The 15,910-nt window shown below is 35.9% G+C and overlaps 1 protein-coding gene and 1 long non-coding RNA gene across 2 annotated transcripts; one reads left to right on the forward strand and one right to left on the reverse strand.

Moving 5' to 3' along the window:
• Window positions 1–414: 414 nt before the first annotated feature.
• Window positions 415–5,762, reverse strand: LOC136024648 (uncharacterized). Its single transcript, XR_010616874.1, has 2 exons — window positions 5,642–5,762; window positions 415–798 (listed from the first exon to the last, which is right to left on the reverse strand). It is a non-coding gene; the product is annotated as an uncharacterized LOC136024648 (long non-coding RNA).
• A 5,096-nt stretch (window positions 5,763–10,858) lies between these two features.
• On the forward strand, window positions 10,859–11,203 carry LOC136025540 (uncharacterized). Its single transcript, XM_065701568.1, has one exon. It carries the CDS (start codon window positions 10,859–10,861, stop codon window positions 11,201–11,203), a length of 345 nt encoding a protein of 114 aa, XP_065557640.1.
• The last annotated feature ends 4,707 nt before the right edge of the window (window positions 11,204–15,910 follow it).

The raw sequence follows: 15,910 nt of genomic DNA on the forward strand, positions 1-15,910 counted from the left end.
AAGTCTAAACGAGTACCTTATTTGCCCTAAAGTTACCACCTAAAGTTAAGTTATATTGGTATAACTTAAATGCCTGCCCTCGGGCCCTGTGGTGGTTGTGTAGACCCCAAAATTTTGGTTATCTGACCTTTGAACTATTTGTAACAAAATGGCTGCCTCAAAACTTTTATCTGATGGTCGTTTCCCTCCGATCTCTTTTAACTCTGAAAAAGTGACCTAGAACTTTTAATTTCCAATCAAATAGGACCTCTGTCAAGTTTATACGAGCATCCCTTCCATAAGTACCATAACTGTCCCCAGAGCATAACTTACAACGCCCCCTGGCCCTGGGTGGTTGTGTCGACACCGGAGTTTTACTATATGATCTTTGAATGTTTTTGAACAAAATGGCTATCTCAAAATTTTTATCGGATGTATTTCCGAGTTCTTTATTAAAACAATAAAATTCACAAACAAAAAACTACTTCAAGACAATCTACTTCAAGACAGGGAAAAAATTACCAACACAAACAAATATAACCAAAATTCAAAAAAAAAACAAGCAGTCCACCTTAATAATACCCAAAAATGAAAACTAGGCAGGGGGTAGCACATGATTTCCCAAACTGAATTAAATATCCAACTCAATACAGAGACATCAACTCTGAAGGAAATCGCCAAAAAAATGCGGAAAAGGGCACAGAGGGGGGTCTGCCCACCGATCATTTTTGACTCTTAAAAAGGGCACTAGAACTCTCGAGTTCCAATCGAATGAGGCTCCTTTGAAGTTTATACGATGACTTCTTCCATATGAATTACCTATGAGAGAAAAATAAATGAATAAATAATAAAGCATTGGAGGCGTATGGCCTTTACTATAGGCAACGCTACAGTGTTTCCTCTGATCTTGCTGTTCAACCTTGCACAAACTTTAATTCCAGTTAGAGCTTATAGTACAAAATAAATTTTGTCAGGATCTCTGCGAAAAATTATTTAGTACTCCCCCCAAATAAAAATTTTGATTTTGTTTAACCATCTCTCTCCTTTCTTATCCGTTAGTTCCTGAAATTGTCTATTCCTTTCTCAGGCTGTTTTCAAAATATTGCAGACATCCTTTTTTGATGACCCCGGTACATGTAGTTTAAGATCTGATATTTCAAAAGGTATTAATAGCTCTAATATAGCCGAATTTGTTTCACATGTCCAAGTAAAAGGAAACGAAATAAAAAACAAACAAACCAAAGACATAAGCTAAAAATTATTAAAAAAATCAATCAAACGTAAAAATGGTAAAAAAGTTTGCACGGGAAAATGATGAGGGCTATTTTACGGAGAAAATTCTTATCAGTTTGAAATCGTCTAGAGTATCAGTAGTGATACCTTTTTTGATCCGACAACATAGAAACCCCTTTGAATCCCAGTCTCCACACCTTTTTAAAGCTTCTTCAAGAGGCCGGTACTTGTTACGTAATAGGGACTGATTTCTCAGATATGGAGGTTGCAATTACGCAGTAGGGGGTAGTTTCTAAGCGATGCATGTATTAATTATTTAAAAACCTAAGGGTGTAGGGAAGAACCTTCAGTGACCCGCCAAATCATGGTCTTTTTGGGTGTTAGGTACTAGGGTTTGCATGTTACACAATAAGAGAGTGTTTTTTTTTAAGATAAAACCTTGAGAGGGCCAGGGAAAAACATTCAGGACCCGCTAGTGGGGAGCTTTTTAGGCGCTGGATCCAAGCGAGCAATTCCACCAGGCCCCTAGCAACCAATTCAACTAGGACCCTAGCGAAAAATTCCGAAGGTGCCCTAGCAGCCAATTTAACAGGATCATTCGCTAGCATTTCCACTGGAGCCCTACCAACAAAATCCAGCGGGGCCCCTTCCATCCAATTTCACCGAACCCCCTAGCAACCTTTTCAGCCGGTGCCCCCTAGCAACATATTTTATCGGAGGTCCCCCTAACCTAGCAACATTTTCCACCAGGGGACTCTAGCATTAAATTTGTCAATTCCACGGGGGGTTCCCTAGCAAGTTAGTTCAACGGGGGGCCCCTAGCAACCATTTCCATGAGGAGACCTAAAAGCCAGTTCTACTGGGGGTATCTAACATTCAATCCCAAGGGGAGATCCTAGTATTCAATTTCAACGGGGCCCTCAGCAAGCAATTCCAGCGGTGGCCCTATCAAGCAACTCCTTCGGGGACCTAGCATCCAATTCTAACAGGGGGGTCTAGCAACCAATTTCACTGGCATGACGTTTTTCAAGACGTTCAAGATTTCAGTGGATGTTATTAATAGATGAATGTTTACTTATGTTAAGGATGATGACATCTCGCCTGAAATGACAGACCTCAGAGTCCCATTGGGGACCCTTCCTTGTCACTAAGGAGGATAAACACAGTGGGTGTTAAAATTGACAATCCACACTTGGGTTGTTACAATACACTTTAAGAGATTTTCTTTTTCTTTCAATGCTTTTTTTTCAGGGAATCTTTATAATCTAAAGACTTTTTTTCCACAATAAGATTCGAAAGGAATTCTCTCTCAACTGAATGGAGTGCTAGAGAGGTGAACTATGAAAGACTTTCTAATTTTATTAGTCGAGGAATATTTTCTACATATTAACCTATTGCATGCAGTGGGGACTCTCTGTCAGCCTTCTAGAACGATTAAATGGTTCGCATGTTTCCAACCCTTCCCACTTAAAGGCACACAAGCGTCCCAATACTATTGATTTATTCTCTATTACATACACCTGCATGTTACAGCGCTATTTGTTTTATAAGGTGACCTAACCAGTTTAAGTTAGATATTGAATCAGTGAGATGTTACAAATGCTTGGCTTTAGGTATTTCATTGCAAATATGATAAAGTATTAAAGGTTCATCCTGGAACCGGAAATCTCAAGATTAAAGGATTTTTATTGTATACACATTTTTTGATAATAAAAAAAAATTTACAAGCATTATTGAAACACATTAAAAACAATGAAAGCACAGAAAACGTAAAAAAACGTGAAAACTGCTTATAAAGGATAAAATCTAAGCAAAAACAAACACGAATAAAAGAAACGTGGGGCCCTAGCAGCCATTTCTAGGGGGAGGTCGTTATAGAGACAACTTTAAACCATATCAAGAGTTATTTCTGAGAGGTCCTTATAAAATGCCACGTTCCTATTGCTCTATTAGACGCACCTGCAAGAAAACGAGACACATTTTTGCATTCAGATATTACTGAGAGGCTTAAATGGAAATTCTACGTTTCTTTGAGTCAAACTATGTTAATTCACACCTCCGTGACCAAGCATTAAGAGTTATTCTGACAGGCCTTTATTAAAATGCCTGGTTTCTTTGACTGGGTGTTAGATTTCAGTCCCTCTCCACCGAAAAATCTTTTAGCACCGCTCACCTTTCATAGTATCAGATTTAGATATTTCATTACGTAAATGATTACGTATTTAAGATTCGCATTTGAGCACGAAATCTAAAGAACAAAGGCTTTTGATTGTGCAGACAACTTTTTGAATTAAAATAATTTACAACCATTATCAAACCACAGAAAAAAGCAATTACAACACAATAAACAAGAAAAGAAAACGTAAAAAAGTTTATAAGGGATAAAATATAAGTGAAAAAAATCATGAAATAAAAAGGTGGGAAAGGTCATGAAATAAAAAAGGTAGGAACAACATCCAGGGAGAGGGTTGTGATTTGAGATAAATCTAAATCATATTAAGAATTATTTCTGAGAGGTCTTTATGAAAGTGCTACGTTTCTGTTGCTCTATTAGACGCACCTGCAAGAAATGAGAGACACATTTTTGCATTTGGTCATTTCTGAGTACTTTTAACGGAAATGCTCCGTATCTTTGAGCCAAGACTATGAATATTCACACCACCGTGCCAATATGTGGCTAGTCCACCATCATAAGCAATGCCAAAGGAGGGGTTGCTATTGGAGATAACTTTAAACCATATTAAGAGTTATTTATGAAAGGTTTAATGAAAAATGCTTTGTATGTTTGACTGGGTACTAGATTTCTGCCGCCATTACCAAAAATTTTTTCAAACAACTTCCACCTCAATTTTAAGTGGTAAAACATGTTAGTCCAAGCAATTCACGCCACCATAGCCATATGTTGCTACCCTGTGACATCCCTCTGGCACGCCCTCATCATTTCTAAGACATTTTTTGGATGTTTTCTCGATAAAATTATGCTTAAATTCAATTCGTGTTTTTGCAGGACCTCCTCCAACGTGATACCCACACGGCAATTCACGCCAGTATGGCTATATGTGGCTAGCGCTTGACATCTTTCTGACATCCGCTAATCATTCCTAAGATATTTTCCAGGTATTTTCCTATTAATATCATGCTTAAAGTCTATTGATTCTTGTTTTTGCAATCCATTCCTTAGCTTGATGCTCCATGCGGCAAGTCAAGTCACTTCGCCACACTCAGACTGGCCCTCTGGTACTCCTCGTCAGCCATAAGATACTTCTCAGATATATTTTTGTTTAAGTGATACCCAATTCCGCTTCCTTGGCGATATGCAGTTCTGATCCCTGGTTACAACGGTTCCACCTCCAATTATATTGGTTTTCACCCAGGTTCAGCCGATTCTAGTTCCCACTTTGCACACTCCAATCCCAAGTCAAAATCTGGCTCCAGTTTTGTCAGTTCTGGTTCCGCCACTTCTGTCCCCGATTCCAAAGTTCCGTCCACTTACGGCCCCCATCCAGATTCCTTAGTTCCGATCATCGAAATCTCGACTGATATTATGAGAATGCTCTATAATAATATTAAAACCACACACGGTACTATTAGAATCATGCAAGTTACTAGCAAAGTCTTACATGGTATTATCACAATCTCGCCAGGTATTAACGAAATATCTTCACCAACAATTGAAACGTGACTGTTATTAGCAAAATATAATATGATGCTGCAAAAATCATGTTACATGTTAACGAAACTTAACATAGTGCTATCAAATTCGTGTGAGATATTATCAAGATTATCAACTTCTTATCGAATAGTATCATAATTGTATATGATGTTATGAAAGTCTCGCATGATATTACCAAACTTTGTTAAATATTACAAAATATTGTCTTGAATTATTAGAGTCTTGTGAGATGTTATGAGAATGTTTTCGGGCACTACCTAAATCTTGCAAGTTATTATAAAAATCCAGAACGGTTCTACCGAAGTTTTGTCTGTTACTATCAAAATATTATCAGGCATTACCAATATCTTGTGTGATAATATCAAAATCCTGTTTGACATAATCAAAAATCTTGCGCTACATTATCAAAATCAGACCCGATATAACAAAATCCTATACTGTATTATCAAAATTTAAACGGTACTATCGAAGTCTTACATGATATTAATAATATATTGTCTTTTACTGTCAAAACATGTCTAATATTCTCAAAGTCTCAAATGATTTCATCAAAATCCTGCCTCCTATTACCAAAATTTAACGTATTACAATGAAATTTTATCCGCTATTATCAAGATTATCAAAATCTTGCCAATTATTACCATATGATGTGTGCTAATATATACCTCCTGTGCGATATTATCAAACATCTTGCACTAAATTATCAATATTTCCATGTATATAATGAAAATTCTCTATGCTGCTATCAAATCTTACATTGCATTGTCAAAATCTTGCAAGCCATTAACAAAATCTTTAATGGTTTGATCAAAACCTTAAATGACATGAACAAAATATTTGCAACTACAATCAAAACGCGTCTGCCATTACCAAAATCTAATAAAGCACTATCAAAATCATGTTACCAAAGTTTAATATAATTTTATCACAATCATGTCTATCCTTATCAAGATAATCAAAACCATATCAAATATTATCATAACCTAACATGATAATATCAAACTCTGTCATGGTATTGCCAAATAATGTTTAAATATTACAAAATTTTGTCGTACATTTTCATAGTGTTGTGAGATATTACGACAATCCTTTTTGCCGTAATTTTTTCTATTTGTCTTGGATTGCAGGGCCCAAGACAACTTTAAAATTACACGCTTGGATAATGAAATATAAATACAAAATATTCCATTGTCGGGGACAGAGCAGGCTTAGCACTTTGAATTGAGGAGTAATTTAAGTGAAAACTATACAGCCTACTTGTTCCTACTTAGTATGATAGTTTAAATTGTTTTGCCTTCTAGAATATGTGCCCAAGGCACTCACCTGCCTCACATACTTCAAGCTATTCTACTTGAAGCTAATGGAAGCTAGTGAATTTGAGTTATCAGTAGAAATCAAAGTAGGAACTTTTTCATTGACACGGCTTAAGGTGTTTCCCACTTCATCTTTCATTTAATCTTGGTAAATCTATTAATTCTTGCTATTATTACACCTATCCCATATTTAACGTCTATCCAGCGATGGCTATGAGCGCACGTATTCCATGTATTTTTAGCCCCAGTTTTTATGTCGGGTTTTGCGATTTTTGGCTGGCTGATAAAAAACTAGCCTGTCGTTGGTTTTTGGGGAAACGATAGACATTATCACTGTGTACTCTCTGACAGATTGGAACAAGCAAAAGTAAACATGCTTTACAAGGTTTATCCGATTTGGTGGTTAAGCATGGTCTTATTATGCTAGCCTTCCAATATCAGGCTCATTCAGAGCTTTAGAAGAGCGATTAAACAAAATAAAATCCTGATACACTTATTAAACGCATTAAAATATGCCATCAGTAATTGTATTTTCCATTTCTTCGAGAAAAGATTTCTTCGAGAAAAGTTGCCTATTGGTTCATATTTGTTGCACTATATCTACATTTAGTTAAACATCATACTTCGTTTCACATGGACATTTTCCTTATAAATAAATAAAGCAGGAATTCTAGACACAGAAATTACTTCCACTATTTTTTCAGCATTAGAGCTTTTTAGAAGGTATATTTGGAATATTTTTAGGATTGAGAATGAGCAAATAAATAACCGTAGAAGAGTTAGAGACCCAAAAATCAAATTAGAACTTCTCATGGTTCATTCCTGAAAAGTCACATAGCCCATTCAAGATTAATATTTAAAATTGACATTTAACTTAATGCTTGATTTAATCATGTTGATTCACTTGATTTTTCATGAAATTATGTTAGTGAGGCATGATGGCGAACCAGCTGTTACGAAGGAGGAGTGTTGATTCATTTTGTAGGGGGCTGGGTGGGGATGGCAGGCTCCTAAAAAATGGTCAAATGGAGATTAATGATCAAACTTTCTAAATTTCAACTGTCCTTAAGATAAATATAGAAGTAGATATGGGGGGAAGATAGGATTTAGTTTCATATCCCTTAATCTAGACAAACCCTGGATAAGAGTTCTGCGGGGTAATGCCCCCTTTCTTACTGCAAAAAATTGTTTCTTACGTTTATTTAAAGCTTCACTGAAATAAATTAATTTGTGTCGTATTTAAAAAGAAATGCACTAAATGATTTTTAACGCGCATTAATTATTATGAACAATAGGGTTATTAGGCATCTGAGGGGAGTGGGTAGATGCCCAAAAGAGAGAATTTTAATGTCTGAATATCCCAACTATCATCGAGCCTTCAGATTAATATAGAATGAGTTTTGATGTGGGGATGGGTGGTAGAAATTGTATATCCCTCTAAGTAGATAAGTCCTTCTTTATTCTCGGTAATATTTTTAGTTTAAGCCTTTATTATCGGAAAAGGGAGGGGTAATAGTGCCTCTGCAATTGTAACAATATCTTTTTCAGGGTATAAAGTATCACATTTACATGTTTACCGGCAGAGGGGTTAAAAGCAGGGTGGGGTATGAAGAGCCTAACCAAAAGATTTGTTTGGAGGGGACAGGGTTCGAAAGAGCTACTAGAATTTTAATTTCTGCGGTTTTCAATGAAAATGTTTCTTTTTTCCAATCGGTATACAATGTTTCAATGAATTGATATATATTTACTTTATAATTAAACGTGATATAACTCTATTGTAGAGGTCTCTCTGGCTTCTGCGGCGTAGAAGAACATTCCGTCTGCTCCGAATTCTGTTGTAAAAAAAGTATTAAAGAGCTATTTAACGGAACTACTGCTCACACTGGGGAACTACAGTCAAATATTTTAATTCTTAATCAGAAAAACTAAAAAATAGGGACGCTACCAATCAATTTAAAATTGTCGATATATAAATTTTACCAGCAAGAGATGGGGGTCAACGGGGTTGGGAGCCCACATCATATCTTGGTTAGTATTCTGTAGCTTTTTAGAATGATCTGAAATTGAAAAAAAAACAAGTATTTTAAAACTGAAACAAACAGAAATGAATCCATGTATGAGGGAGGTTACACCCTCCTCAAATCCTCGCTCTTGATGCTAGATTTTAATTTTTTGGCCCATTCTTTGAAATGACTGCTGAAAGACTAGTGTCGTTAAGTTGGAATACAAGTAATTTGAAGCACTAAACAACTTTAGCGTATCCATTGAGGAGCTGAGGAGGGTAGTATCCCTCATATACAGAATAATTTATATATGTTGGACATTTTAATGTTACTCCTTACTTTCAATTGAAAGAAATAATATTTTTTATTTATAACATAAAGATTGAGTGGAGGGGTTAATTTAATACCCTTTCAACAATTCTTAGTATTTTAGTCCATAATGTTCCTGCTTTTTTTCACTGTTTTAGTCGTCACAACTCTAGAGTTTTCTCGTTTTCGTATGGCTTGATCTTTTTTGTAGTTTAATTTGTAACTATGAGTAAAAAGTGAAGTGACATGGATCTTAGATAATAGCTACTATATCTTAACCATTGTAACCAAAGCAATTTTTTCTTAGTATACCTTTTTTTAAAATACATTTTGCAAATTTCATTTACTACAAGCTGTGGTTGGGTTTTTACTAGATTGTGGCTATTGCTACAGCCATGAAATTGAGAAATGTCGGAAGGTACAAACGACTTTTTTAAGAAATTACAAAAGTAAAATGGCAGAACAAAGAAAGGTGGCTCTTTCAAGGAACAAAATAGAAATATATTTCTTTTACAGTAGCAATATTGGTGTTAGAGGATTTCAAACTTTGTTTGGTAATCCTCGGCAGATCACAACCATAAGGATGTCATATCAAAACCCAAATCATGACAAATAAAAAAATGACATCATGTATCGATATAAAAAGGAGGTTTAGGGTTGACCGAGAATATCTTTGGACAAGAGATGATACAACATACATATCTTCTGAATATCTGCTTCTCTTGGGTATTTTGTCACATCTGAGTGACTCCGCTGTCTGATTCCCGATGATTCATTCTCTCCTTGATTCCAGCTAGGAAAACATTAAATAGTGTCATTTTAGTGTTTTTTATTAGTGGTTCTTTGTACATGGAATTGAATTCCTCATACCCTCTTGGAACATAATATTGGAAGGTTAAGATATTTTTAGTGGGTTTTTTTTCGGATTATTTTCTTCTGATTCAAGACTGAGCATTGTATGTGACATTTTGCTAGTCAAAGAGAGGATGAAGCCAATATTCAGCCAATGAAACGTATCATTACGACATGAATGTTATTTTCTTCTCGAGTTTAGAAAGTTACTTCTGATCCTTACCGGATATGTCTCATTTAGTTTCCTCCTAATAATAAACCAGTCTGTAGAATTCTAACTAAAATACGGCTGTTGACTGAAACAAAATCTTAAATATTTTTCGTAAGATAAAACTATCATCTGGCCTAAAAGTCGCCCTGTGTTTGAGAGGGTTGTCACTTTCTGCTTACGTGGCAACAAATATGTCATTATTTACTTTCGTTATCATAGTACCCTTTGTTTAAGTTCAACTGAGGGGATATGTACAAATCCCGTTAGACGTTATATGGTATGCATTGAAAGGGCCTTTTCCCTCATATGATCACATTTATGACTCCTGGCCGAGTATTATACAGTTTCAACCCTAACCCATAGGGACCAGATCCTTCATTGGTGTGTTACATCATTCCAAGTGTATTAGGAACCTTTATATCCATTTATAGGAACTTTCCTATCCACCCTGCGGTGACCTTTGGTGAATTGTGGGAGATTGGATATTGATAGACTACGCCTAATTTAAGAAGATATGCTTCCAGAACATAAAAATTGTTTATAATTGTCTTTGAAATAGTGAGAAACGCCAGGAATTTTTAGCTGAAAAGTTCTTGAATGTTCTTTGCCACCTTAAGGATTTAATGAAAAAAGATGATCGATAATTATGTTTGTCTTTTGAAAAGTTTATTGAAATATCAGTAAATAGTACTTGAATAAAAATTTATGTATCTTCTCTGTGATATACAAAACTGAATGATGAATGGCTCTAACCCAAAGACGTGGGACCTGATCGGTGAAAGAAAAAAGGTAAAAAGCTAACTTCTGGATGCCCATATACCAAGTGTACTAATACACAAGAAAAGCGATTATATGAGGATCGACAAAGAAACCAAGAAAAGGTATGGACAGATAAGAGAAACTACATTGGGCAAAAAGTAATACTAGCTGAAGATGCAGCAAAGAGAGGGGACTCTAGAACCCTTTATAAACTAAAGATCGAAATAATAGGCAAGAAACCGATTCAAGATGGACCTGTAAGAAATTGTGATGGCGTCCTCAACACCGAGCGATCGGCTACTGATGAGACATGGGCCAACTATTTTGAAAAGCTTTAGATTATAACACTGCCTGATAAGCTTCTAGACGTACCCTCTATAGCTTTCCTCAAGCTCGACATTATTACAGAGCCCCGTGGAAAATTACTGAGAGTTGCAAAGAAATTAAAAAACGTCAAGGCACCAGGCAATGACCGTATCCCGGCGGAGTTAATAAAGGCATCAATCAGTTATTCCGAAAAATTTGGATGACGCAAAAAGTACCAACAGATTGGAAGCGCAGCACACTCATAAAACTCGTCAAAAAAGACGGTAAATCACTACCTAGGAATTGGAGAGGCATTATTCTGTCATCTATACCTGGTAAACTTCTTGCACTAATAATCCCCCAAAGAATACAGAGTCCACTCGACAAGTACATGAGAGAAGAGCAACATGGCTTTACACCAAGACGCTCCTGTAATGATTTGATCTTCACCCTAAAGGTATTAATAGATGATAGCCGAGAGTGGCAAAACAAATTGTATATGGCATTTATAGTCTTTGAAGAGGCTGTGACTCACTGCATCGTGACACTCTATGGAAACTACTAACTTTTTATGGGATCCCTGTGAATTTGGTAGCCTTCATTAAGGTTCTATACGAAGACTCTGTATGTTGTGTTAAAAAGACAGAAGAAAGAAATATATGCTTTCGTGCCTTTATGTTGTTGAACAAGGCTTTGTCTTGTCACCTTTCCTGTTTGCCCTAGCCGTTGATCGTTTGCTCTGTAACACTGGCACCAGAAGCATACAATTAAACGTAGAACAGCAAAGCAACGATTTTGACTTCGCCGACGATATCACGCTCAGTGAGTACAGTAAACAAGGACTGCAAGAATTACTAGAAGCTGTACGTGACAGAGACCGACTTATGGGACAAAGAATCATTGCTGATAAAACAAAAAGTATGTCAGTAACGGATTCACCTTTGCACCTGAGATGCGATAACCAGCACATTGAGGAGGTTATAGATTTGAAATATCTTGGGAGCACAGTGATAAATACAGGTTCTAAAAAGTTATATCATGCCCCATCGGGCAGGCCTCGGTACATTCAATAGACTGAAAATGGTATGGAGGTCGCAGAGTTTCTCCCATCGACTTAAACTTCGTCTATTCAATAGCAACGTCATCCCCATCCTATTATATGCTTCTCATACCTGACATCAGAATAACGCACAAGAAAGGCGAATATTACCTTTCGAGAATGCATTTCTCCGAAGAGTATTAAGCATCCATTGGTCACAAAAAATCTGTAATGTGAAGGCGGGATGGATGAACGGACAACCCATCGTGAAAGATGTCATTAGGACACGTCGGTTGAAATATCTGGGGCATGCACTTCGTATGGATGAGTCCTGGATCCCAAAATCGACGTTCCAGAGAGAACCCGAACGAAGAAGAAGTGGCAAGCCGCGCAATACACTCAGGCTCACTTATCAGACGGACCTGGGAAACATAAATGCTCTCCTTCAACCGAAGTGGGAAGATGTACATGCTGCAGCGCATATGAGGAATGACTGGTGGCTGCTCGTAGATCTCTCTGGAGGCACAGGGGGACCTAAGGTTTAAGGCTAAGGTCTTCATGATATTAGCCTTCTTAGTTATTTTTCCTGGCTATTCATACAGGTGTCCAAGGAACTTATGAGGACAATTTTCAAATTTGAAAGTGAAAATTCTAGTATCCCTTGGTGGTGCAAACTTAATTGGAGAACATGCACCCCCTACCTTTTTTTACCCGGTGAAACCTATAGTTTCCCGATAGATCAAAATTTGGGATAATCATTTCCATCAAAATGGTTGAAAGTCTGAAACAATATACATACAGCAAAAATTATTGACGCAGTCCTTAGTGAGGTTACAAAACTAAGCAAGTGGTCAGTTTTCCAGATATACATTTTAGTGTCACCCCCGCCCTTACATTTTACGCACTTTGGTTCTATACCGGTTTTATAAAAAGCTTGACAAATCCATCAAAGAGATCAGAAGTTAAAAGAATTTATTTAAAATTCTGTCCAGCTTTAAGATGATCTTGTTAAAAAATCTATCACAAAGCAATTATTGCTATTGAAGTATTTGAAGTAATTCAAATAAGCAATGCTCTTAAAACTAATATTTATACCTTCTTGGAAGCAAGAACAACTGATCAGATACAAAGTTATTCATATAGGCTGCTAACCTACTTAAGTAAAATATATGCATAAGAAACTTGATTGCTTCAGCATAAATCTGTCATTACCAATGGTTATCCAGAGGCCCTTAGTTTATCGTAAGATACGGTGAATTCTGAATGTATTTTACTTTGCTGGTTCTCTACTGATTGAGAAAATTGATACGCCACACCTTGGAATAGCTTGAAGGAAGTGGGTCAACAGATCGACTACGAAGATAGATCATCAATAAATGTTTTTCCGATTTGCATTTTACCAAAGAACCTTTTCATCTTAAGATATCTTGGTGTGGGATTATTTGGCATTTTTTCTAGCACTAATTTGCTACTTATAAGAAAAATTAAATTGCTGCTCCACGTTTAATATGATAACCATATTGGGAAAGTGGAATGGGTACAAATACCATTAGTTGGTTCAATCGCAGCACCTTTGGTAGACTAGGTACTTGGTAGACTATGGTAGATTAAATCTTGAAGACTAGGTTCAGTAGATCATTTTGGTCAAAGCAGACAAAGATTTGCTTCCTCCCAAGTAAAAAATGTGAAACTGTGATAATGTAACATGGATAGAGTCCGGTCTTCTATACGTTTAAACTCAAAAGAAAAAAACTGATTACATTGAAATAGATTTGTCTTTCTCTTTACAATTTTGATTTTTGCTATTTTTTTTTCTCAAAACACTGATAAGGCAACATGAAGGATTAAAAAAAATCAATCAAATTCAAGAGGAGACTCAGTTGTCAAAACGGTAGCACGATAAATAAATTTAGATCGAAAAAAAATTTGCAGTGTCAGGCTACTAAGAAACAAAAAACGGATGCTAAAAGCATCCGGATAGCATCAATAAATTTGATGCTAAAAGATACATAAAAAAAATCGGATTTTCATGCTGATTTTAAATATATAAGTTTTATCAAATTTAGTTTTTGTCATCAAAAGTTACGAGCCTGAGAAAATTTGCCTTATTTTGGAAAGTAGGGGGAAACACCCCCTAAAAGTCATAGAAAATTTCATATCTACAAAAATGTGGAGTTTCGTATTTTTTGCCAGAAGACAGATCACGGGTGCGTGTTTATTTGTTTTTTTGTTTTCTTTGTTTTTTCCCCAGGGGTCATCGTATCGACCAAGTGGTCCTAGAATGTCGCAAGAGGGCTCATTCTAACGGAAATGAAAAGTGCTAGTGCCCATTTTAAATGAACAAAAAATTGGGCACCTAGGCCCCCTCCCACGGTCATTTTTTCACAAAGTCAACAGATCAAAATTTTGAGATAGCCATTTTGTTCCGCATAGTCAAAAACCATAATAACTATGTCTTTGGGGATGACTTACTCCCCCACAGTCCTTGGGGGAGGGGCTGCAAGTTACAAACTTTGACCAGTGTTTACATACAGTAATGGTTATTGGGAAGCGTACAGACGTTTTCAGTGGGATTTTTTTGGTTTGGGGGTGGGGTTGAGGGGAGGGGGCTATGTGGGAGGATCTTTCCTTGGAGGAATATGTCATGGGGGAAGAGAAATTCAATGAAAGGGGCACGGGATTTTCTAGCATTACTATAAAAAAAACAATGAAAAAATAAACATGAAAAGTTTTTTTCAATTGAAAGTAAGGAGTAGCATTAAAACTTAAAACGAACAGAGATTAATACGCATATAAGGGGTTCTAAAAATACTTTAGCATAAAGAGCGAGGTATTTAGGATAAGATAAATACCTCGCTCTTTATGCTAAAGTATTTTAGTAATTTGAACTATTTATTCTACGGCCTTCCTGATTCAGGGGTTATTCTTAAAGAATTGGGACAAAACTTAAGATTTAGTGTAAAGAGCGAGGTATTAACAAGGGGACAGACCCCCTCATATACATAGTAAAAATATAAGAATATAAAAGTTTGTTACGTAAGTTAATTCTTAAGTTCCGTATATTTTTTACTAATAGAAAAGTTCGTTAAAAATTAAAAGTTTTAGTTGCTTTTTTAGTAACCGAAAAATTGGAGGGCAACTGGGGTCCTTCCCCACCCCTTATTTCTCAAAATCGTCTGAACAAAACTAAGAGAAAGCCATTTAGCCATAAAAAATATAAATATGCAAATTTCATTTTAATAATATATGTGCGGAGAGCCAAAATCAAACATGTATTAATTCAAAAACGTTCAGAAATTAAATAAAAAAACTAGTTTTTTTAACTGAAAGTAAGGAGCGACATTAAAACTTAAAACGAACAGAAATTACTCCGTATATGAAATGGGTTGTCTCCTCCGCAATCCCTCGCTCTGTACGCTAAAGTTTAACTCATTGCCACAGTTCTACTTTTTATTTAAAAACTTTAGCGTAAAGAGCGAGGGATTGCGGAGGGGACAACCCATTTCATATACGGAGTAATTTCCGTTCGTTTTAAGTTTTAAGGTCGCTCCTTACTTTCAGTTAAAAAAAAACTAGTTTTTTTTATTTAATCATAAGATGGACCGCAGATGAAAAACGAATTGCTTAATAGATTTTCTGATGCGTCAATTGTTATGAAATTTCTCCTCAACAAGCCAACTGAATTGCGTTAGTGGTAAGAATCTAGATTTTCTTTTTCTTTTGAATTAGTAGTTCTTCAGTCCTGGCTCCAGGGCTCCAGTCACAAAAATCCGTTCACAACGCAAAAGTGTCCATTTCTTTTATTTATTCCTTTTTATTATTTTCAAATAATAAATTTTCTGGAATCTACTATCTTCTGTGGTAGCCTCTGTAGTATTTTTTTTTGTGGAAGGAAAATTAGAGCCATTGAGTAGTCTCTACGAATTGGTGAATCTAACAAAATTAAATAGCTTTGTTTTGATATAAATTAAATAATAATATCTAATTGTCTTCCAGGTGATTATTTGCAACTTGTTAATTCAACGAAATACACTCAAAAATCAAACAAGTGACAAGAAAACCAGTTTCATAACCACAAAGACAAGTGACGTGTATGTGCGCAGGCATAGCCTAAATTATATTCTTTTGCAAATAAAGGTTATATGAAGGTTATATTTATTTAAGATTACCTTCAATTCTTCGGTGTGTTTCGCTCAATTAACAAGTACTCTTTATTTTGTCTTTTCTTAAACT

This window comes from Artemia franciscana, chromosome 3 (assembly GCF_032884065.1).
Source record: "Artemia franciscana chromosome 3, ASM3288406v1, whole genome shotgun sequence".
Lineage (NCBI taxonomy): Eukaryota > Metazoa > Arthropoda > Branchiopoda > Anostraca > Artemiidae > Artemia > Artemia franciscana.